Source organism: Phyllostomus discolor, chromosome 3, assembly GCF_004126475.2.
Source record: "Phyllostomus discolor isolate MPI-MPIP mPhyDis1 chromosome 3, mPhyDis1.pri.v3, whole genome shotgun sequence".
In the NCBI taxonomy this organism is placed as follows: Eukaryota; Metazoa; Chordata; class Mammalia; order Chiroptera; family Phyllostomidae; genus Phyllostomus; species Phyllostomus discolor.
The window spans coordinates 75825860-75850819 of NC_040905.2; the positions used below are offsets into that span (position 1 = coordinate 75825860).

The 24960-nt window shown below is 46.8% G+C and overlaps 1 protein-coding gene across 1 annotated transcript in view; it reads right to left on the reverse strand.

The window, feature by feature from the left end:
* Positions 1–24960, reverse strand: part of MCC (MCC regulator of WNT signaling pathway) — a 392112-nt gene that overhangs the window by 41626 nt on the left and 325526 nt on the right. The window contains 2 exon segments of the mRNA XM_028508357.2: positions 16264–16470; positions 18429–18592. Coding sequence (XP_028364158.1) covers positions 16264–16470; positions 18429–18592 — 371 coding nt within the window.

Below are 24960 nucleotides of genomic sequence, written 5' to 3' on the forward strand. Positions count from 1 at the left end.
CCTGCATATCTAACAGGCTCCGGGGAGATGGCGATGCTCCCAGTCGGGGGCCCACACCTGGAGCAGCACTGAACGAAGGGACTTCCAAGGCCATGGGGCACTTTGGTCCCAGACCCAGGAGGAGCAGAGCCTCACCCCTGCCAGCCTGGCGCCAAAACTCCTCCAGACAAACCCTTTTCTAAAAGCAACTGGAAAGCTTTCATACTAAGTCTCCTGGATGTCTCCATCCTGCTAAATTGGGAACCAAAAGTAATTGAAATTTCAATAATTCATCAACATATTAGAAGCCAAATAGGAAAATCCCCTCAGAGCAAACTGCATTCAATAGTGAAACAGCTAAAAGGTGCCTAATGCTCTGCTGCCTCTTCTTCCAGTGACTGAGGGTCGATGGAAACGCGTGTCGATCTTGCAACACACCAGACACAGGACTGAGCTCAAAAGAATTTAGAGACCAGAAAATCTACACCTGCCACAGCCAAATGGTACTGCTGGTGAGAGAGTGCAGGGCTCACTGTGCAATGTGCCCTAGGAACCAAGAATGGCTACAGCGTGGATCCCTCCCAACGAAGCAGGACCTTGGGGGTGGGGGTGGGGGGGGGGAGGCAATGCACCGCCCCCCCCCCCTGCCAATCAGGCCAGCTTCCTGGCACTGGGCAACCTCTCTGGTGAAGACCATGGATTTCAACTTCTTCTGCCATGAGAGTCTAATGAGGTCCTGAATAATGAACAATGTTAACACCACTCCAAGATCTAAAGAGTGTCTGAATCATTTGCAACACAATCAGCGGTCTGTTCCTAGAATCCCAACTGGCCCACTCATCTTGCTTTTAAATAAATACAAATGATCCTGGGTGATCTACAAAATCTTCATTAAAACTCTCCATATTTTTTTAAAGAGTTCTTCTAATTACTAAAGCAAAACATGTTCAGTGTGGAAAATTTAGATGACACTGAAAAATGGACACAGTGGAAGCACTTATGTTCTCCCTCACCACACAGAGACGGCCACATCTAGCCGTTTCTACAGCACGCCTGCACACAGGCACACACACTTCGGATGAGTTCTAAATCTACATATCCACCTTCATTTTACTATTATTTTTTTACATCCTCACCTGAGGGTATGTTAATTGATTTTAGAGAGAAAGGAAGGGAGGGAGAGACAAAAACATCGTTTTGAGAAAGAAACATCGATTGGTTGCCTCCTGTATGCAGTCAGCTGGGGACTGAACCTGCAACCTAGGCAGGTACCCTGACCAGGAATGGAACCCAAAGCCTTTCTTGTGTATGGGACGATGCTCCAACCAACTGAGGCACACAGCCAGGGTTATCCCTTACCTTTTGAAAAGCTTTGGACCTAGAGAATGTCTTTGAAAACTAAAGGATATTCAGCATGCTTATTTTGGTCTATGCTTTATTATTAATGATAATTGTTAGGCACTGAAAAAAATCCAGTTGAAGGGAGTGGAATGATTCTGTCCTAGAAAGGAAGATAGACAGACAGAGATAGGGTAAAAGTAGCCTTCTTTCCCCTCTTGATTTTGCCATGGGGGTGTGTGTCTTAATTTCACAAATAAACGCATGGAAATGAAGGCCCCTGTTTGCTGGTTCAGCCTCAGTGAGGCTCAGAAGGGAAGACACTGCTGTCAGAGCCTCACTTTTACACTCGCCTGTCATAGGTTAGGGTGTGTTCCCCAAGAGATGTGTCCAGGTTCCAACCCCGGGACCTGTGAATGTGGCTTTATTTTGAAATATGGTTTTTGTAGATGGAATTAAGAATTAAGGATCTCAAGATGCGATCACCTTGAATATAGGGGAGGCCCTAAATCTAACGACCAGGGTCCTCACCAGGAACAGGAGACTGGAGATGGACACGGGGAAGGAGGCCACATGGAGATGGAGGCAGAGCTTGGCCACAAGTCAAAGAACAGCAGGGACCGGAGCTAAAAGAGGCAGGAAGGAATCTCTTCTGGAGCTTAGGGAGGAGCACAGCCCTGCCAACAGCTTGATTTTGTGGGCTCCAGGACTGCGGGGGAATACACTTCCACTGTTTTAAGCCACCAAGTTGGAGCTAATTAACTCACATATCGACCTTTTTCTTTTTTTTTAGATTTTATTTTCTTATTCTTAGAGCGAGAGAAAGGAAGGGAGAAAGAGAGGGAGAGAAACATTAGTCAGTTGCCTCTTGCATGTCCCCGACTGGGGAGCTGGTCCGAAACACAGGCATGTGCCCTGACTGGGAATCAAACTGACAACCTTTTGGTTTGTGGTATGATATCCAACTCACTGAGCCACACCAGACAGGGCTACCTGTCTTTTATGGAAGATATTTTATTAAAGAAAATACAGGGTGGAACAAAAGTAGGTTCACAGTTGTGAGTGAACACACACTTTATTCTTATTTACTAATTATTATATTTTCCATATGAACAACGGAAAACCCACCTTTGCCCACCCTGTATGTTTCTCATTACAAAATATGTGGTTCGGAGTCAGGGGATAGGCAGCATCACAGCTACTCCGAAGCAAGGAATTGATACTTGTAGGAAGGTCATTCACCAGCCTGTACAGCCTTTCTCAACTGGAGTTCTTCAACAACAACACAGAGCGTGATTCGAAAGGCCATTTTTTCATTCCTCCTCAAGTCACTATGTAGCCAGTACCTGTGCAGATGCCAAAAGGGAAGTTAATCTGCTGTGCACACTGGAAACCTGGTAGAGCACGAAGGGAAGTTTCCTATCTCTCAGGGGCCCACAGCCCAGCCCCACATCGAAGAATGACGGCACTCTGACAAGAGGTGCGATGGCGAGTGCCCTAGTGTAAGAGAAGCCTCACCCCTGCCTCCCCAGAGCAGGAGACACTGGGATTCGATCTTGAAGGCTGAGTTTTTTTTTAAAATAAGCAATAAAAAGAAAAGGGCAATGGGGGAGGCTCTGAGGGGTTCAAGTAAGGAAATGACATTAAAATGCCAGAACTCTGCTTCTCTCATTTATACCTTAATGACTCTCAGAGGGAGAAGGGCTTTATAAAGATCACTTGATCAGAGGAGCGAACAGACTGGAGTGAGGGAGAACAAGAAGGGAGTTGAAAGTGGTGCTGACAGCTCAGGTGAGAAATGCTGAGGCGCGAACACAGTGAACTGGGAAAGAAAATGGCAAGATGTGGCCTAGATCAGCACCGTCCACCAGGTCACACCTGCCTAGTGAGCACTTGCCACGTGCCTACTGTACTCAAGGAACTGAATTTGTAATTGTATTCTACTTTCACCAATTTAAATTCAAGTTTACATAGCTGTATGTAGCCAGAAGCTACTGCACTGACCAGTACACTTCTAGAACGATTCAAGGAGGTAAAACAAACCAACCAACAAACAGAAAAACAAAGAAAACACCCAACCCTGTGGCTGGGTGACTTAGTGGATTATGGCGCTACTCAGTGAAATAGAGAAAACATGAGAGGGAGTTGATGTTTCAGAGAGAAATAGAGATGCCAGCTTTGGATGGACACGCTGACTCTGAGGAAGCACTCGGTATGTGAGTGAAGATAGTCAGTCAACAATGAAGAAATGCAATCTGAGGAAAGGAGGTCAGAACTGGATGTGGCGTGCAGGAACTGTGTGTGGATCAGTTGCCCAGGGCGGAGGGTCGGCCGTGGTGCTGGGAAGAGAGCGTCTGCAGAGCATGTTGGATTGAGGGGTCAGTGGAGCACAGTAAGAAGGGGGCACTTCTGCTCTGGGAGAAAAAGAAAACAGGCAAGGACAGGCAGTAAGGAAGGTGAGTGTGCTGGATGGAGAAGGAGAATGGGAGGCAGAGGGTGCCTGTCTGTAGGTTTCTGTTTTCGAGAAAAGAGGTAAGATGCTCTGCTGGGAGCGAGGGAGGGGAACAGCCGACTTAGGAAATGAGGAAGAAAGCTGAGGCAGGACCAAAAAAACGGGGGAGAAACAAAAAGCTTCCACTGCACTGAAACTCAGCTGGGCTCTTTCATTCAGGACAGTGGACTGAGTACACAGTCAAGAATAAGAAAATTAAAACCATAACAGTGAATAGAATGTGCCTGGGGCACTGGCAGAAGGAAGAGCTGGGCACATTCCTTAAAGGCAGAGTGGAAGGAAGAGAACTGATGAAAGAAACAGAAGGGAAAAGCCAAATTCTACAAAACATGCAGGAGGAAGTGGTCCATCTACCCGAGGAAGGTGGGCGGGGTTTAGACTCCCACTCGGACAGGTACGCCGGAGGACAAGCAGGAGAAGTGGGCTGCAAACAGGAGAAGCAACTCTGTATCCAGAACAAATGAAAATTTCCAATATACGACAGCCCCAGCTAAAATAAAACAGCACTCCTCCTATTAAGAATGCATAGAAATGCTGCATAAAAAGAAAACAAAGAGAAAGAAATCCACTGCCAAGTTTAAAAGAAAGGCACTAAAATCTCCAGATGCCAGAAGCGAAGTGAAAACCAAGCTAAAGCGGTTAGGAGGGAGCGGTGTCGCAGCAAGCCATGGGAACCGAGAGCGAGCGGGACCCAGAATGGCCACACCAGGAGGGGTGGGAGTGACGAGCTGGTCCCTGAAAGTCAGGCTGTTGGAGCTGATCCTCCGAATAAAGCCAGAGCCTTCCTGCTCTGCCCCACCCCACCGTCTGTGAAAAGGGGACTGAGCCCACTGCCCCTGAGGCCAGAGAGAAACCCCAGGACTGTGCAGAGGGGTCAACCCCAGGGAATTAAAGTCCCAGACCCCTGACACATTTGGATATGGAGTCCGAGTGTGCACTCTCTGCATACTGGGGGCAGGGGACAATGTCACGTACAAGAGAACAGTGAGAGCTGGGCTGGATTTTGCTGGGACACGCATTGCCCAGTAAGTCACCCAGCAGCATCAGAGAAAAGGAGACGTAAGACTCCTGTGACCACGAAGGTGCTGGACATGGAGCTGTGACGGCAGGGAAGGAAGGATGAAGGCAATCTAAGCCAGGAGATGAATTCACCCAAGAAGAAATGAAAACAAAGGAGACAGTGAACTACAGCGCAATCAATACATGTATGATCCTTAAAGAGATAATAGGAATTTGCACAAAGAATAAGAAAAGCTGAAACACAAACAGGCAAATACTAAACAAGAACAGGCAGATGAGAGAGAAAAGCCAGGAGAAGATATAATTGATAAAATAAAAATCAATGCACTGGTTGAACTCCAGACTGGAAAAAACTGAAAAGAGAATTAGTGAACTGGAACACAGCACAGAGGAATTAACTCAGAGCACAGCATGGGAGCTAAGACATACAATGTGCATGTGTCAGTGAGAGGCACAAATGACCGCTGGGGCCCCGGCAAGGAGTGTACCAAAGGAGGAGAACAGGAGCCCTGGCCGGGTTGCTCAGCTGGTCAGTGTGCCATCCCCATACACCAAGGCCGCAGGTTTGATCTCCGGTCAGGGCACAGACAAGAAACAACCGATGAAGGCATACATAAGTGGAACAACAAATCAGTGTGTGTCTCTCTCTCAAAACAAACAAACAAACAAACAAACAACCTAGGAAATGGCAGAAAAACAGTATTTGAGAAGAAAGGAGGTGAGTTTTCCAGATATGGAGACAGAGATGAGCCTCGAGACCAAAGGATCACATCAGGTGCTAAGTAGGTGTGACAGCTGACAGTTTTTAGATTTGCCAGCAAGTTCTTTGATATTCCTTCCATCAAGAGATGGAGTCTGCTTCTCTTCCCCTTGTGGGTGTCTGGCCTGAGAGATTACTTCTAACAAATAGAATGTAGTGGGAGTGAAACCAGTAACTTCTGAGGCCAGGTTTAAAAAGGTGACATTCTGCCTCCCTCTTCCTCTCGGGATGCTGCCCCTCACCAGCCAGCCACTGCACTACGAGACAGCCCCAGGGACAGAAGGCCAGCGGGTGCCCTGACCAACGACCCTGCTGAGCTGCACACGGCAGCTGGCCTCACCCTCCAGACACGAAGGAGGTGACTGTGACCCCAGCCTCCATCTGACTGCAATGCGTCTGAGCCATCTGAGAGCTGCTGTTGGGACCCGGCCACCCCAGGGCCACCAGGATGATAACACGTATTTGTTGTTGCACGTCTCCAAATTTGGGGCAGTTTATTATGCTGCTAAAACTAACTGGAACAGGGGGACAAAAAAATAAAAGCAATAAAGAGATCATCTTAAAAGCCGTCTAATGGGAGAGTGAACCACCTTGGTCGCTGAGGGCCAGGCGCTGGTTTGCTGCATTCACCACTGTACGGCCAACACTGTGGACGGCGTTTGCCCCAGGGTCGGTCTCAATACACTCTGCCCAATCTAAGTTTTAAAAATCTCTCAACCTAAGACCAATACTCAGGTAGGCTGTTATGGTAGACTGAATAATGGCCCCCAAAGAAGTCCACATCCTCATCCTGAAAACCGTGAAGATGTTTACCTTAAATGGCTAAAGGATATTTGTAGGAATTCTGAGATGGGAAGGTTATCCCGGATAATCTTACAGGGACCCAGCAGTGACAAGGGCCCTTGCAGGAGAAAAGCAGGAGTGCGGGCACCGGAGAGGTCTGCAGGTGCCGGGCCGCTGGGGGCGGAGGAGGGGGCGTGCGCTGGAGCAACGCAGGCTGCTCCAAAGCCAGAAGAGGCAAGGGAGCAGAACTCCCCGGGGCTCCTAGGGGAATGCAGTGCCGGTGACACTTTGACCGCAGCAAGCAAGGTGCGTTTTGGACTTCTGAACCCCAGAATTGTAAGACAATAAACCTGTGTTATTTGAAGCCATTACATTCACGGCAATTTGCTACAGAAGCAATAGAGAAGTATATAATTATCATCAAGAGTGTTGCCAGAAATAAAGATTAAGGGCTTACCTTTAAATTCTTTGCTAAAAGACCTTTGCTGAAAGAACTTCCTAAGGATACATGCTTTTCAGTAACAAAAATATTAAACTTAGAAAAAGAATGGGATGAAAGGAATAACAGTGACCACCGAGATGGGCAGGGATGTGGGGCAGAGGGAGCCCTGCTGTGTGGTGGCGAGCGGCTGGGCTGACGAGCCCCTCTAGAAACCTGCAGTGCAGGACTTGGCCCCAGTGAGAGAACACACAGCCAGCACCCTGCAACCTCACCCCGGATGGACGTGCAGTCCAGAGAAGTTCCCACACAGGACCCCATGGGACACGAGCAAGGCCACCTGCACCGGAGCGCTGTTTGTGGTGGCAGGGAGCCCGGCTGTTGGGCGTAGCCAACGTGGCGGGTGGCCACCACAGACCTGGACCCATCAGCAGTGTGGACAGATCTTGGAGTGCCGGGGGCACAAGTGCGGGGGTCGGGGGAGGAGAGAAGTCCACAGCACAGTAACCTTATGTGGATTAAAAACAGCACACAAAACACTGTGTATAAGGACACATGAAGTGAGGGAAAGGAAATAGGATAGAAGAGGAACAAATAAATTAAAAGCAGGACCTTTCATGGATCAGTGAGTGTGACTTTAACAGAGCAATGTACTTAGCTTATCTCCGTGCCCTGCAGGACAAATGAAAACAAACACATGAAAGAAAGTAAATACAAAGATGAGAGGCTGGGAGCAAGAGAGCTTTACAAGAAGCCAGAGAGTGAGGGCTGGTGATGAAGAACATGGTGCTAGAGGTGTCCGAGGCAAAGAGGGTGGAGGGGTGCCAGGGGTGGGGGTGGGGGGGCGGGGCACAGAGGCAGGGCTCTGAAATGAGGGGAAATGCGCTAAAAAGACAAGGCCAGAACAAGAGCACTTTGGGCTAGCCACCAGCCGCTCCAGTTTCCCAGGACGAGCGCCAGAGCACAGATGAGATGAGCCCGCCGTTGATGAAGCCATCTGTGACTGCGGCTCGCAGAGAATGACAGGCAGGAATGGAAGGTGGCGGCGGAGCCGAGTCCCGAGCAGGATTAGAAGCATTATCATTCACCCTAAAAGAATGAGTCTGTTCCGCTTACAATACACAACACAGTGGCGTTCACTGGGTAGCTGTAATTTCAGGCAATTAGGTTGTAGCTCATAATTTCCGCATGTAATGGAGCTGGTGGAGATGATGTCCACGCTGCAGCAGGATGAGTCCCTGGGCCTGAGAAGCTCTACGTGAGGAGCTCGGGGCAGTGTGTGCCTCCCCGCGCAGTTCTCGCCAAGCTGCCCCCTAGAAGTCCAGGCTTCGTGGGTATTTTTCAGAGGAACACTCTTACTGAAGATTTTATACATTTCTTAGAGCCCTCAAACAAATTAGAAATCAGAATGCATTTACAGAAAAAAATATTTATCTCTATAAACATCATTTACATAGCATTTCAGGAAAATAGCACTGTATCACTAATGGCAATTTTGAGAAGGCTGAATCAAAGAGAAAGAGACCACAAAATAGAAGGAAAACAAATCCGACAGCATTTCATTTTCATTCTCCGAAGACTGAGAATGTGTGCCATTCTCTCGGGTTATAGTCCACTGCGGAACCTGGATGGATTACTGAAATGGCTGCCTAGGGGAAGAGGTCAGCGTGTTGGCCGCCTTCCTAATTTCTCGCCATCTTTCCAACAAACAAAGTCAGCTATTTCCTTTATAGCCAAGAGCTCACCTACAAACAGCCTGACCTCCTCCTCCGAGGGAGTTCCTGGATGGATAAGCAAGCGCCGGTGCCCAGGACTACACACACTACCTCACCACTTCCATGGCACAGATGGGCAGGAAGCCCTGTCAGAATAACGGGACCTGTTTCCAAACAAGACATGTTTGGAACCACAGTGCTGAGGGGTTTTGCCTGCATCCCACTTAAAACTTCCACAAACTACAGTAAGGAAGGGCGACAGCTTTTACCAGTCATTCTCTACAGGGCTCAACTCAAGGTAAATCAAATGCATGCACAAAAAGCTTATCTTCTAGCCCCGGCTGGCGTAGCTCAGTGGATTGAGCGTGGGCTGGGAACCAAAGTGTCCCAGGTTCGATTCCCAGCCAGGGTACATTCCTGGGTTGCAGGCCATAACCCCCAGCAACCGCACATTGATGTTTCTCTCTCTCTCTCTCTCTCTCTCTCTCTCTCTCTATCTCCCTCCCTTTCCTCTCTAAAAATAAATAAATAAAATATTTAAAAAAAAAAAAAAAAAAAAAAAGCTTATCTTCTATGAAACAAGCTCAGCTTGCCTTTACTTTATGTTGCCTTAGAATGCCGGGAAGGTTGATCTGCAGAGCCCTAAGGAACCTGGCACCCACGCTGCCATAGCAGAGGATGTTTCCTGACTTCGGGTCTGTGCGCAAGCTGGAAACAGAGTGGTGAACAGAACACAGGAAAATAGTTCAAACGATGAACACTGCATCCCATGGTAAGGCTACTAGGGCCTAAATTCTGGGGCTCAGAGTTAACGTCAGTGTAGACCACGACAAGGTTATTAAACTTCTGTGGGCCCGAATGTTCTTGTCTCTCAAAAGGCTGTAGTAATAGTATCCATCTCGTAGAATTCTGGTGCAGATTAGATGAGAAGTGCATAAATCACTGCTTATCACAAATAAATGCTCAGATTATGTTCAGTGTTATAACATAGGCTTTAAGTCCGGCCTTGCCTTCAGAGGCGTCTGTTTTTAGCCTATGAGGGGTACGCTTATCTTGAAAGTGTTCAAAGACTGTTAATACTATCAATATTAACAGGTCCTTAAAAATAAACTCTATCAAGATTGCACTGAAAAGAAAAAGATCGCATGGGTGACACCGTGTGAAACTGTTTCATTGTGATGAGCAGGGGAAGTTCCGCCCTGTGCCAGGCCACACCTCCTTGCCTTCTGAGCCCTGGGGGCTGTGCCCTGGAGACCCCAGTAGAGCACACCTTCTCTGCCCTCCCTGCTCCAACTGCAGCCCCTGGTGTGTGGATAGAGCAGGGTGGAGAACCCCTTGTCTTTCAGATGCAGGGTTCATCACTGCCACACTGCGGGCGCCAGGGGGAGAAGGCCAGGTGAGCAGAAGGCATCCGAACAGCTGCAGACCTCTCTGTCTTGCTCTGACCACAGGGGGAGCGGCGGGACGCCTGCAGAGACTCTTGGCCCACGTCCAGCGCACGGATGAAAGGCACGGCCCTCCCTTTCCTGTCCTGGGCTGGGATTGCAATGGGGAAGCGGGTGGGGTCCCGGACCCCATTTGCTAGTTCGGCAGCTCACGGAGCTGTGCATCGTAAGGCCTGGGCACGTGTCCTTTGAAAGGGATCCCAGTGACACTGACACACAGGCTGCGTGCCACCCCACGACGGAGGAGTGAGGGCCTGCTCCTCTGGCACTCAGACTCACGTCTAAGTCTATTGGGCATCTCACTTGAAGCAAACAAACCAGCTGCGTTAGGGATGCTTACTGCTCAACAAATATGCACGTGTCCCCGTATTTCTCACCCTCCATGGGTACGGTGAAATGCCTGCCTAATTCTGGCCCGTGGGCGTGGGGGGAGCCTTTAGTGCAGGATGGGTCCATTCAAGCGAAGTTTTAGAGGATGGGTTGCCACCGGCCTGGGTGCCTGAGTGAGCATGTGGAACAGAGCGGTGCCCCCCTCCCCAGCCCTGCACAGATATGTAGTGCAAGTCAGAAGCTTCTCTCATGTGCTTCCTACTGAAATTCGGGAGTTAATCTGTTACTGCTGTGTAACCTGTCCTTATCCCAATACACCAGCCATACCAGGGGGGCCACCCGAGAGCCGTACACTGAGGCTGCAGGAAGAGCCCAGGCGCCAGACGGCCCCTCTCAGCTCCCTCCTGCAGGCCTGGCCAGGGCTGGAGGTGTGGGAGTAGGACTTGTGTTTTCCCAAATCTTTTTATGAATTAAACTTCGCTAACATTAGTGTCCTCTGCCTCACCATACAAAGAAACTTCTAAGAAGAATAGGGCAAATAAGAAATGGATAAAGTTCCATCAGGGACAAAGGAAGACTGTGCTTACATGTAACTACCCAGTTGTTAAAGCCAGGAGACAGGCCACCGTCCACAACCCACACTTTATTTTTTGTTCCTTTAATTTGAAAATTAAAGAAGAAAAATATGCCTATATTTTCACTGCCTAGATTTAGCCTCTGTTAATATTTTGGCATATTAGCTTCCTTTCTATTTCTACGTTCAAACGTCTGTAATAAAAATTATATAACCCTAAGAATACCTTCATTTCAAAGAGAGACTAGTACACCACAGCCAAGTTTAAGTGCCCTTGGACTGCTACCCCCACAACTACTATTAGGAGGCTTGGTTTACATTGCTCTGGTCTATTATAAATATTTTTTACATTTTTACATACACACATCCATAGTCCATTCAAATTTATGCATCTATAAATTCATAGTAAATCTAAAGCACGGTTCTGCAGCCCTGCTTCTCTGTATGGAGGCACCGTGGCCATCACAGAGTGTGGCAGAGTGGGGAGCGCTTGGACGGGCCTGAGGCCGACGAAGGTGGACAAAGATGAATCTTTGCTTAACCTACACAAGACCACGCACATTTTACTTCCAGAAACAGCTCCACTGTTACGCATTTTAGTTAAAAATAGCAAAGAGCACTGATGTAGCTTGTGACTACCATCAAAAGAGACATTTTGCACCAAGTGAATGGCTGCTGCAGAAGAAACCACTCTCTGGCCATGTTGTACGATACTCTGAATCTTATTTCCCAGTAGGGATGGGAGGCCTAATAGTAAATACGTTATAAATGAACTAATTAGTAGAAAGAAGTACATAATAAAATACATGATCAACCCTTAAGGTAATTACTCTTTCTAAGCAGGCCCTCTGGTTTAATTTGGATTCCCTTTCCAGTTCCTTCGAGCGTGACCGCTGATGGACAAGTGCCCTTGGAGGTAAGGCGGGTAAACACTGAAGGTGGATTTGATTTAGTGTTTAGGAGCCGCTCAGTATTTAGAAAGTGGCACCGATGGGTTCAGAAGTGATGGCTCTGGGGGAGGACCTTGGGGACACTGTAAATCACCACAGTCAGCAAGTTCATGTGCTACTAAGTGCTGGACACCCCGCCCCCAACAGCCTCCGGGGTCTCTGCCGTGTGGGAGTGTCTATGGGAGGGCGCAGTGTGGCTCCGCCATGCCCGTCACAGCCACAGACTGAAAAGTGGCCCCAGGATATGGGGCTGATCTCCCTGAAAAAGAAGGGGCTGGAAACTTAGTTCATCCACACAGCCAATGATTCAGTCAGTCACACCTACCTAATGAAACCCCAATAGAAACTTTAAATACAGAAGCTTGGATGCACCTCCCTGGCTGGCGATACTCTGAGAGCCGTCCGGGACTCCATCCCCGGGAGGGGACGGCTGGGGGGTGTGCATCTGGAACCCTTCCAGACTTCACGTGAGCGTCTCTTATGGTAGCTGCTTCTGATTTGTATCCTTTTGCTGTAATAAAACTGTAATCAGTTCTAAAAACTGGCCTAAAAAAGTACATGACAGGACTGTTATTTTGAAAAGCTTAAGGAGTAAGTGGGTCCTGAGAGCGACGGAGATTTCTTCTTACCTATATCCTTCCTTTCATGCATCCATTCCCAGCTTCACCCACTCCCACCCAAAAGGTACATTGCCAGAAATTTGGGGCTGCTTTCTGTGACGGAGGCCAGGTACTGAGAAGGAAGGAAATGGGTACTGGAGCATCCTGGAAGTTTGCCTGTCCTCCTTTCTGGCCAAGGAGCCAAAGGGCAGCCATTTACTAATCTGGATCTCAGCATCCTTGTTTGTATTTTAAAAGACTTCAGGCGAACTGGGCGATCATTTTATTACATGGATCCGATGAACACAGAGCAATGAACTCCCTTCATTACTGTAACATTGCATTTAGGAATCAAGAGTGATTGGAGTGGAAGAGAGATACTTGCTATCTTCTTATTACTGGTGGAAATACTGCCCTATCTCCTCCAGAAACAAGTTAATTAACTAATGTGAAGGGTTTTAGGGACATTTTAAGGGAAAGTAGACAAAATAGAGAGACAGAAACTTCCGACTAGTGTGACTTATTTGGTTCAAAACAGTTTCTCTCTTGAATTTACTGGTGATAACCAGATTCAAAGCGGAAGCAGACCCCAGGGATGAAGGAAGCCCAGGAGAGACGATGGGATTTGTTCCCAGACATGTCAGAAACCCCCAGATAGGGCACAGGGCACAAGAAAGAAACTCTGCTACCATTACCTCATGCCATGGACTTGCAGAACTTTCTGAAGAATTTCTGTAAGATCTCAGAAAGAACTTGTGTGGCCCACACTTGATTAAAGTGTATAATTTCAATAGGGCACAGATCCATGAGCCTGTGGTCACATCCAATTTGCTTTACCAAGCTATCTGGGGAAGACACGGATCATTTTTGGTTCATGGTAGTTGACCTAAACAATAAGTAAAAAAGGCAAATAGTGTGAAGAAGCTGGACCTGCCTTCACCTGTCCTTCCTATAAACTCCCAGGGCACCCTCTGCATTCACCCCTCCCTTCCACTTGACATATGCCATTCTAATGACCTACTTACTCACCTGTCTCCCCCAAATCCTCCAGCCAGGGGCAGTGTCCTGTTCAGTGTCCTGTAAGCCCTCTGCTGGCACAGAGATTACCAATCATGTTTATGAAATGAATAAACAAGTGAATGAAGATCAAGTGCTTCCCTTCTGGAGTAATTAATTCTACCTGGCCTAAATTAAGCCCGTTTCTTTAAGTGTGAGGAAATGAATGGTTATATTACAGAGCATGCAGAAATTATCTCATTTAATAATGAGCTGGGACCAATAATAAAAATTATCTGCCTGTTGTCCACTCTGCCAAGTAGCCCAATCTGTTAACGGACGTGAAAGATCTAATTTAATTAAATCTTGAACAAGGCTCAGAAAACCTACCGAGAGCACTTTGTTTAATTGCAGGCAGGGGCAAGCACCAATCCTATTGATCTGGTCAGCTCAAATTCTACACAATAAATGTGGGCAGTGAAAAAAAAAAACAACGTAGCCCCAATTGCTTTTCAGGCAACTTTGATGGACTGTGGATTCAGAGCCGCCATGAAGGCAGTGAAGGCAGGCCAGCCACGTGTCATGTGGCAGCACAAGGAGGGACGTGAAGGCGTCCTCCGTCACTCCACAGGGCTGCACTTGATGAAGAACAGAAGACGCCGACCACAAAAAAACAGATTCCTCCTCGGGGAAATGAAATGTAATGGGTGGTAGTGGGTGGAAGTCATCCAGCATTTAAAGGCTAGTAAACAGGCATTCAAAGGCATCTAGCAAATTCTCTGAGACTTGCAATTGTCTTGAAATAAAAAGAAATAAACCCAATCCATGAGTATGTGTACAAATTCCTGAGGACATTTCCAGCTGATACGAGTTCTTCAACATGTTTATTTGGAGGTAACTGAAATGTAAATTATATAAATTTAATATAAAACCATATTAACTGCAAAACTTAAACTACCTTTTAAGTATGATGAGAAAAAAGGCTGCCTAAGTGTTCTATGATTTATAAGCTAATTTCCCTGCATTGGGTATCAGTATCATCCCCACTTCACGAAAGAGTAAACTGAGGCACAGAGAAGTTAGGTAACCTGCCAAAGACGCATGGTGACGTGGGAGGTCCGGCTCCAGGGCCTGGCCACGTGCTGCCAAACTACGCTGCTCTTAAGGCCGACCCCCAGGGTTGGAGAAGATACTCAAAGGAGATGGGCCGGCTTTTTATCTTCTGCTGGTCACAAGCCAGGGCTCTCTTGTGCTTTAGTAACTCAAGTTACAGGAGGAAATTTATTCTAAACCACAGTATGTAATTACACCTGAGACCAACATTTCCCTCACAAAACATGCACCATCAGAATGCTCACACAAAGAGCAAGCGCACCTAATTAGGGCATTAGTCATAATGATCAGGGAATTCACTCCAGGAAATTACAGGTGGTGGGGGCATCAGCTTGGAGGAAATTTCATCAGCTTGCCCAGATAAAATCTTTGCTGACTGGGATGACTTACACCTGCTGATGCAAGTGGAGAGAATGGCACCCGATACGGGAACTACCTTATTATGCACATGAGTTCAGACAAAACGATGTTCAGATTTGACAGGTAGGGATGCTGGCCTTTTAATTATACCATCAACTGCAACTGTGGAAAACAGCTGATAACATTCAAAAATAGTAATTTCTTCCATACTCACATGTAACAGTAACTAAGAAAACTTCCATGTGGATTAAAAACACAATGAGCTACACATGCTGACCTTTTTGAAGAATGACTTACTTCCAAGGTACTCTTTAAAAGGGGGGAGGGAGCGCGCAATGGCGAAGGACTGTGACATCTCCTGGACGTGTTTTTTTCCTCCCTGGTCCCACTTAATCTGTGTGCAAAATTACCAGGTAGAGCCGAACTAGAAAGCAAGATTCAGTATCACCGAGGGTGAGAAAGAGAGTAAAGCAGGTCTCATAATTCACAGTGAAGTTCACAGGGAATTGTTTCTGACCAAAGCACTCCTTGCTTCTCCCCCAGTCCAATCACAGATCAAATTCACAGCCAGGCAAAGAAGTATTTGTGGGTTCCAGAGGAAAAAACTCCGTTTTTGGAAAACTCATTGCTTTTAACAATTCTGCCAAACATTTCTATCCTGAAATATCAGCTCCTTTGGTCATGGATACATTTTGTGAACAAAGTGATTTTCACACTGCTTCAGGCAACAGAGCCATGGGTACACTGGTGTGAGTACCAGGAATTACACATGCATACACATGCTTAACACACGCATGCGTACACAAAGCAAATATATATATATGCAGATACACATATATATGATTATTTAAAGCTAGTAAGTCTGCACTAAAGGAGCTGACATTTCTCATCAGAGTCACTATAGATAGATGAGCGCAGCTGCTGTAAATGTAAAGAATAAAAGAAACTGCAGAGGGGAATTCTATATATTTTTGCAAATTATAAAATATTATTAGTTGATCTTAAAAAGAACATTTTAATTGAGCTTGGGGAAGACCTATATATCCAGGAGAATGGTCTGAGAATCACTGTGCTGAAATAATTTTACCATCCACTTAGATTTGATTCTGGAGAAGAGTGGTTTTTATAAAAAAAATCTTCCCTCCACACCTCAGCACTTTCAAATTACTTTTCTTTCAAGAATGACTTTTAAAAAAATGACTTCATAACCAGAAAAGGGATGGCAATTCCCAAGGCTACAAATGCCACAAAATTGCTGGGGCTACCCTTGGCTCTGCATGCTGGCTCCTCTTGGCCTGCACCCCTTAGGACCCGGCCCAGGCCCAGGCCCGATGGACTTGGCATGCTTACCCTCCTCCGGAGCCGGTCCCGCTCTTCCCGGATGGCGTTCATGGTGGCCTTGGTCCGGTTCAGCTCCTCCTCTTTGCTGCACAGCATGGCGGTCAGGCTCTCATTCTCTTCCCTCAGCCCAGCCAGCTCCTTCTCCCAACGAGACCGCTCCTCAGCCAGGTTGGGATACAGATCCCGGCCGAGTACCCCCTCAATCTCCTCGACGGTCTAGAAAACACAGCCGCAAAAACAGGCCGAGTGAGTGAGCTGGGAGAGAGGGGAGGGGAAGAAAACAGGCTGGACAGGGGTACGTGTCCACAGAGGAGTGGGTTCCACAGCCTCTTCATCGTGAACCGTAATCATGAGCAGGGACAGACACCAAGTCCTCCTCTCCTTGTTTTCAAATCAGGCTCTGTTGCCCGCTTGGGTCCTACTCTGTGTTTCCAGCAGTCCCCACAGGAGGAACCACATGGTCCCTTCCTGGCACTAACTGCCCACACCAATGTTTATCTCCTGCGTCCACATTCCCGAGTTGGTGACTACACACCAGCAGACAGAAGGCCGGTGAGTGATCCTGCCACGCAAATGTGAGGCTGCACACTTCTCACAAAACCTAACTTGGAGGTTCCTAAATTATAGGCCTCCCCACTCCGGCTCTGGCAATACGAGAGGCTGAGTCACCATATCCAGCTTTCCGTGTCACGTTGGAATTCAGAGGGCGAGTGAGTGAGGTGCAGCCCCAAGATGTGAGAGACAAAAATAAACCTCAGTGAACAGGAAAGAGGGAGCTCATTGTGGAGGTTTCTAAGACAGCAGGGATTTAATTAATAAAATAGCTATGAACTCAAAGGAGCAGAATCTTAATACTTGGAGAGTTTTTAAAAATTCATTTAAAACATGGCATTAATGGAGAAGAAATGTGTGGAAAATTAGAAAAAAAGGAAGAACTTGTTCTGCTTGCTTTCAGAAACTCTTCATTCGCATTTCTTGTCCTTTGGAAAAGGGAGTACAGCCAAGAGACAGGGAAGGGGAGGGAGGATCGGTAGGTGGGAGCAGAAGGCAGTGAAGAGTGTGATGAGAAACAGGTCTTGAAACAAACCAAAACGAAACAAAAAACATAAGGGATGTCCCTCGTGTTTGCTCGCACTGGACTCCCAATCGTGCTGCTACATCCCCCCTGTTGTGCCTCGTCCTTCCTCTCAGATCTGGGGCCTGCACTGTCTCCTGGTTCGCCGGAGTCCCTGGCTTCCTCCTGCCCTCTCACAGCTGCGGCCAGGGCTAGTACCCAAGTTGACTTCAAAATTAAATATAGGACCTTGGAGACTCCAGACAAAGAAACACTAGTGGTTGCTTCCCCAAACCACATCAGTGATGTATTAATAGTTGAGATAAATAAAGATGGAAAACCAGCTGTGTTACAAATGTGAATCACGGTTCACCTTGAGATGCCACCGCCCTCTTGTGCAGTCCAGGACTCCTGTTGATAGAAACTTGGGCCTAAAGGCCTAAGACATTTTTCAAGCAACACATCACATTTTCCCTTTGCAGAGGCCCGTCCCAGGCTTTCCAGACTGAATCACTGTGCCGAGGTCACTAAGCCGTGGTGAAGTAATACAGAGATCCTGGAGGCCCCGCATCAACAGGACTCCACGTTCCCAATGCTCCTGATGAGTCTGTGCACATGTAGGCAATTCCTCTCTTTCTGTCCTCCTTGAGAAGTGACATGAAAGGTGTGGCTGAGACCCAGCACCAATGTGTTTGGAATCCCTGACTCACTGAGGCCTTCCCCCTCGTTAGCACTGTGAACTGATAACTCCTGAAATAATATTCTAGAGGCCATAAAGCTTTAATAAAATGTCCAAGGTAATCTTTGGGCTGTATGATGCACCACACTAAAATGATGTGGTTCAATACTAGCAGTCTGAGAGTTTTCAAGAAAATTGTCATTTTTGCTGCAAAGAAGGTGATCCTGACTGTTGACATAATGAGTTTTTCTAAAGTAATTTGGCCCAACAAAAATTTATGGGTGCTGGCTTCTGTCTGGTGGCCCAATCTGTAAGTATGGATTTCTTAGGAACACTCATTCTTAACAGGTATTTGCGATAACCACACTTCAAAAGAGAGAGATCTGGTCATTTCCCCCACATGATCTCGAAGCCACACAGAGGGTGGGGGCAGGGGGTTACCTTAATGGCTAAGTCGCAGTGCTCGCTGGCCGTGGTGAGCTGCTCGATGTGCCTGTCAACTTCGGCCACAGACAGGCTGCAGCTGCTCTTCTTCCTGCAGCAGACGACGTTCTCCAGCCCCGTCAGCACGCGCTGCAGCTCCGAGTTCAGGTCGCTGCAGTTATCTGCAGTGAACGTGGGCAAAATGAGTGAAGCAGGCAGGTGGGCAATGAAGGCTCTTCATTTCGCTTCCCATGAAAAATCCATGCCAGTAAAACAAAATGGCAATAGAACTTGAAATTTCAAAGTTTAACACAGGGCAGCCTAATCTCAGGCTGCTCGCATTCCTCTGAGGCTTGAAGCCAATGAAAAACCTTTAAGTGGTTTAAGACCAAGGTCATTTTCTACAGAGCCATGCCAGGCTGAATTCTCCTGGCTTTCACTTAAAGGCAGCCACAACTTGAGTTTCTTTAATAAGAACAAAGGAAATGTCCTGGAAAGGACATTTGAAGCTGGTGGGGCTTCAAAAGACTTCTGGTCAACCTCCTTGTGCAGCTATTCAGACAAGCACTGACTCCAGCAACAGTGTCAGCAAAAAACGATCTCATACTTTTACTAAACCAACAAGACAACAAAGCTCAGAGTTGCAGAGACACTAAGCATTTTAAAAAATGGAAGCTGTGTAAGACACAGCCCTTGCCCTCACTGAGCTTATAATTAAGACTTTTTCCCGATATAACCAATCAGCATGCACTACTATTGCAATTTAACTCATTTCTTCCACCAGGAAAAATAAACTGTTCTAAGAAATTACATATTGTTCTCCATGCAAATGTCTTGTAAGCAATTCTAGTAACTTGATCCTGGCTTAAAAATCTGGGTTATTTGTTATTGCTGGATATCCAGGGTCAAATTAAGAATTATAATCTTAATGTGAGCTAGACACATCTTAAAAGTCAATTTTGTTGGAAACAGACCCCCTTCATGTCACACAGTGCACAAATAACTGTTATTTTGAATTCTATGCATCACCATGCCATTCAATTCTTGCAGCAAGACAGGTGTTGCGTACATGCCACCTCTCCATGTACATCCTTCCCTGACAGCCCGCCTGGTTCCTCCATGAAAGAAGCTCGATGGCTTCAGTTTCCCCTCTTCACTCCTCCTCCCTTCTCATCACAGGTTCCAGGTACTAAAATTAAAATAGTCAGTTGCTTTCGGTGCTTACCTTTGGGAAACTTCAAGAAAACTCAGCCCTATAGCAACAGGACTTACCAGAATATTTTGGTCAATCTTACTTGGTTGTCTGTATGTACATTACCTAAGTCTAGAGAGAAGACAGCCTGAGGCTTTCACTGCCATCAATACACCCAGTCAGTCCCCGTCCTCTCACACCTGTGTCTCTCGTAGCTCTGTGAATGGCACCACCACCTACCACCCGAACGGTCTCAGGTCAATTCTTGGGCAACCCTTGATGTCCTTTTGCCTCACATCATAAGCCCAGTCCATCTTGAATTGTGACCTCCAGAATGTATCCCCAAAGTGACCTCTTCATACCATCTTCACTGATACCACTGATACCGCCATAGTCCAACCTACCATCATGTCTCAACTGTGCCCAAAGGAAGCCCCTCAAGGACATAAGTCAGATCATGTCACTCCTCCAGTTTGAACCATCGATTGGCTTCGTACTGTCATTCAACTAAAGTCTGGACTCCTTACCAGAGTCTATAAGACTCCGCATGATGAAGGCTGATGATATTCTCAACCCAGGCTGCACAGTGCAATTCCCTGGGGAGCTTTTATAAAATTCCAGTGTCCAGGCTCCACCCTAAACCAATTAAATCACAATCTCTGGGGGTGGGGCCTGGCCACTGAGATATTTTTTAAAGTTCCTCAGACAATCGTGTGTAGTCTGAGTGAGACCCGCTGATTGCATCCTCACTTCATCCGTCCACCTTCCCCTCACTCACTGTTCTCTGTTCGCGCTCCTGGCCTCCTCTCCATCCTTGGAACCTGCCAATGTCCTGCCCGCCCCAGGGCTTCCTTTTCCTTGGCTGCTTCCTCTGCTACGACTGATTTCTACCCTAATCTCCACTTATCATTCAGTTGTATCTCAAGTGCCACCTTCTCCCCAAGCCCTTCCCTATTCAAAGAGTGGATTTCATCTCTTCTCCCTGCACAGTCCCTGCCCTATTATTCTTCATGGTATTAATCACTATCTGATCTGTCTTACGTGTTTATTATCTCTTCTCTATTAAAATGTAAGCTCCATGAAAGAAGGGACTGTGATGTTCCTCACCATTGTATCTCCAAATACTGTAGGCAACCAAAAATTATTTTAAGTGAACAAATATAAATATCACATCATTATGTATTTAAGAGAGAGGAAGACTAGAAGCATAGACTCTGTCTCTAGCAGCATGTTTTACAGCAACCTTATGCTTTTTGTCCTTGTTATAGATTATGCCCCAAGTTAATAACGACTCAGGAAGAAGGCCCTCTGGAGATGGAGGGCGGGTGCCGACCCCTAGCTCCCGGCAAGGAGGGCCAGGGCCAGAGCACCACTGCTTGGTGACCACAGATGCCAGTGGAACTATTTTTAGAGCATACTTAATTACAGCGTAATAATTGGAGAAGTTTCTTGGAATGATCATTTACCTGAGGTACAGGGTTTTTCCTGGGACCCTGAATTAAAGTTAAGACACACTCCTGAAGTACTGTACTTGCATTATTACGTGATTATGAGTAGGATGAGAAGGAAAGATGCCTCTGTTCAGCCAATCCATGCAGATCCCCCAGCACAGCTCCCCCATGCAACAATCACATCACACATGTCTGCTGATGGGCTCTCTCAGCGGGAATGGAGAGGGGAACCAGGCTGGGTCCTGAGGACGCTGGGCCACAGAGAACAGGAAGAAGGTGTAGGGATCCAACTAATATTTCATTCTCATTCTTCAAACCATCGCTGAGCCTGGCTTTAGGCCAGTAGTAGGGTACAAAGATAAATAATACTGTTCTCAACTTTTGAGAGGCTTGCAGTTATGCAAGGCAAATGCCACAGTTCGTTCTCTCAGCTGACCACCACCACCCTGGGCAAAGCAACTGTACAGAATATGATCCAATTATGGAACAGAGAAATAGGAGGACTAAGGAGGGTATTTAAATTACCATAGGGACTGTAAACCACTAATGAGCATCTTGCCATCAAACCAAGGAGGAATATAAATGCTTTCTTTGGTCTTAGGAAGCCACATGTGTAAAGCACAGGTTGAATGATGAACCATACACATTCCAGTCTATTGTCCAAGAAGTGGACATTGTGGACATTGGCATTGTGGTTCTACACAAGCCCCATCAATGACAGTATGGCACTTGGCTGTCCTTTGTCATTGTTCTCTGTTTGGAGCCTCACAGAAGGACACAGTGGATGAGCTGGCTGGAGCGAATATTCTGGTTCCCCTGATGGAGCGTTGGCACATAGCACCCAGCACTCACCACCACCCACCTGGTACTGGTGCTGCTCAATGCAGGTGTGATTATCATTCACAGTCTGCGGCGTATTCATCCAAAGACAGATTCAGAATAAATTCTGAACTCCCTCCCTTGCCCTGTAACACCCTGCACAATCTGGCCCCTGCTGGAGACTGCAAGGTCAGCACTGAAGGCTGAGGGACTTGCAGTGTCTACAAAGGGTAACAGGTGTTAAGTTAAGGCGCCAGAAGAGCAATATGAGCAGAGGCGAGGGATCAAGTGTGTTTCAGAATGAACAAAAGATGCCTCACATACAAATCAAAACTGAAATGAGGTATCACCTCACACTCATCAGGATGGCCACTATATAAAAACAACAGAAAATAGCAAGTGTTGGCAGGGCTGCAGAGAAATTACAGCCCTTGTGCCCTGTTGGTGGGAGTAAAAATGGTGCGACCGCTGTGAAAAATAGTAAGGCCATGCTTCAGAAATGAAAAACAGGACTCCCACATGAAGTAGCAAGCCCACTTCTGGGTCTGTACCCCAAAGAATTGAAAGTGGGACTGACAAAGATACTTGTACACCCACATTTATAGCCAGCATGATTCACAACTGCCAAAAGGGGGAAATAGCCCAAAACGTCCACCAATGGATGGACAAACAAAATGTGGTACACACACACAATGGAACAGTACTCAGCCTTCAAAAGGAAGGCGATTCAGACATGCCACCACACTCATGCACCTTGAAGGCATTAACCTAAGTGGGAAAAGCCAGTCACAGAAAGAGAAGCATTGTATGATTCCACTTACATGAGGGCATCTGGAGCAGGCAAATCCATAGAGACACAGTAGAATAGAAGCTGAAGGACTGGGGGGAGTAGGGCAATATTGCTTAATGGATACAGAGTTTGTTTGGGAGGTGAGAAAGTTCTGGAAATAGGCAGTGGTGCTGGTCGCACAGCTCTGTGAATATATTTATTGCCACTGAATGGTGCATTTGCTGTGGGACCCCGAGGCAGACCCCTGGCTGTGCTGTGCTATATGTAGGAAAGGTATGGTGCCGCTCCATGTCCAGAGACGAAGAGGATGCCATTCGTATCAAACACATTCTTCTAACAGAGGTTCTTAATGTCTCTCCACAGAAGAGTCTGAGGCTGCATGCACCAAACAAAGGGGAAAACAGTGATTAGGCCCAGGGAGAGGCTGAGGAAGCAAACAAAAGCGAACAGCTGCTGGGCTGACTGTTCCACTTAGCCATGACATGAGCTTCCTGGCAGCCAGAGCAAAAATGAATTATCTCCTGTCAGGAAGGAGGAAGCATTCCAGTTTCACAAGGGAGACTGTGTGCTTTTAGCAATAGATGCTAGAAGAATTTAGGTACGTGGCATCATAGGCGGCATGAAGCAATGGGATTGCCAGTCTCCTCAGCCAGTTTCACGCATATGCAGATTTCATAGGCTTTCTTCTTATACAAACCATCTATTAAAATTAAGCTGTAGACCATCGAAGTACAATGCAAAGGGAGTTCTGGAAGGACTAAGCTCACTCTTGGCATCCTGCCTTCCACTTGTCTAATTCACTGTAGAGATGAAAGAGAACATGCAGAAGAATAAACGAAATGGACATCTCCCTTCGACCAGAGGATGCAAATGAGCCACCTGCAGCTGAAGATGATTTGTTTGGAGGGCAAGGTTTGATAGTTGGCACGCCCCCCCGCCCAATTTTTTTTAACAGTTTTTGAATGAATTGCCAACATTTAAAAACCATTAGAATTTATGACCATTCTTGTAAAATTAGAAGGTCTGGCCACACTGGGCCCCGCTCCACACATGACGACAGTCTGCAGAGTGGCCAGCAGCTGCCCCTTTGGACTCGGCCCAACTACGGTGCTCCACACTCTGCCACTTCCCGCACCGCCGTTCTTGGATGCCTCTCTCCAACTCGGCCAGCCTGTCTTTGCTGTGCTTTCTAAATGTAACTCTTCCCAGTGAGACTCTGATAGGAGCTGGAGAAAAGACCGTCAGGTCCTACTCTTCTAGTGAGAATCTACAGCCGTGGGTTCTTCTGCTGCTGTTTAAGAGTACACCCACGTACTTTGGACATGTACTTGGCTATGAAAATTAAGCCAAATAAGCATTCTAGCTCAGTTAAACACACCCTGGTGGGCTGGTTTCCCTCTTTTCCCCCCAGAGTCAACTAGGCCTACCCCTGGAGTTGTACACAATAAGCTATAGTGGCCCTGACAGGGTAGCTAAGTTGGTTACAGTGTCATCCTGATAAGCCAAGATTGTGGGTTTGATTCCCGAACAGGGCATATACAAGAATCAACCAATGAAGGCATAAGTGGAACAACAAATCAGTATTTCTCTCCCTCTCTCTCTCTCTTTCTCCCCCTTCCTTTCTCTGTAAAATCAATCAATAAAAATTTAATAGTAAATAACTATACCAGATTTGGTTCATTTCAAATCATTTTAAAATTTCCTTTTTTATCTTTGCCTAAGGACATGCTTATTGATTTTAGAGAGGGGAAGGGAGGAAGAGAGGGGGAAAGAAATATTGATGTGAGAGAACAACACCGATTGGTCGGCTGTCTTTCGTATATGCCGTGACCAGGGACCAAACCCACAACCAGGCATGTGTCCTGACTGGGAGTTGAACCTGCATAACCTCTTGGTTTATGGGATGATGCTCCAACCAAATGAGCTCTATCAGCCAGGGCTTGAATCATTTTTATAGGCTGTTTGTTTTTGAACCCGCTATGAAACCCCTATCATGAATAAAAATATAGCTAAACGGGCTAGGTGTTACAAACTCTCTCCTGCCCCACCCAGTTCTGCAACGCATATTTACAAGAATAAATCTGCTCCAAAGTACAGCAGCAGGTTCATAACGTTCACACTCCTGGCCTTGACACTCACTTCATAGCTAGTATGCACGTGTCAGCTGGTTTGGAAGTCCCTAGTTCTCCTCTTCATAATGGTGCTTTCTAAGATTTGCCTTGAAATCTCCTTTTCCAAGAAGCCTCCCCTGATCATCACCTATAATCTCATATTTACTTCTTTCCCTAAGGCAGCACC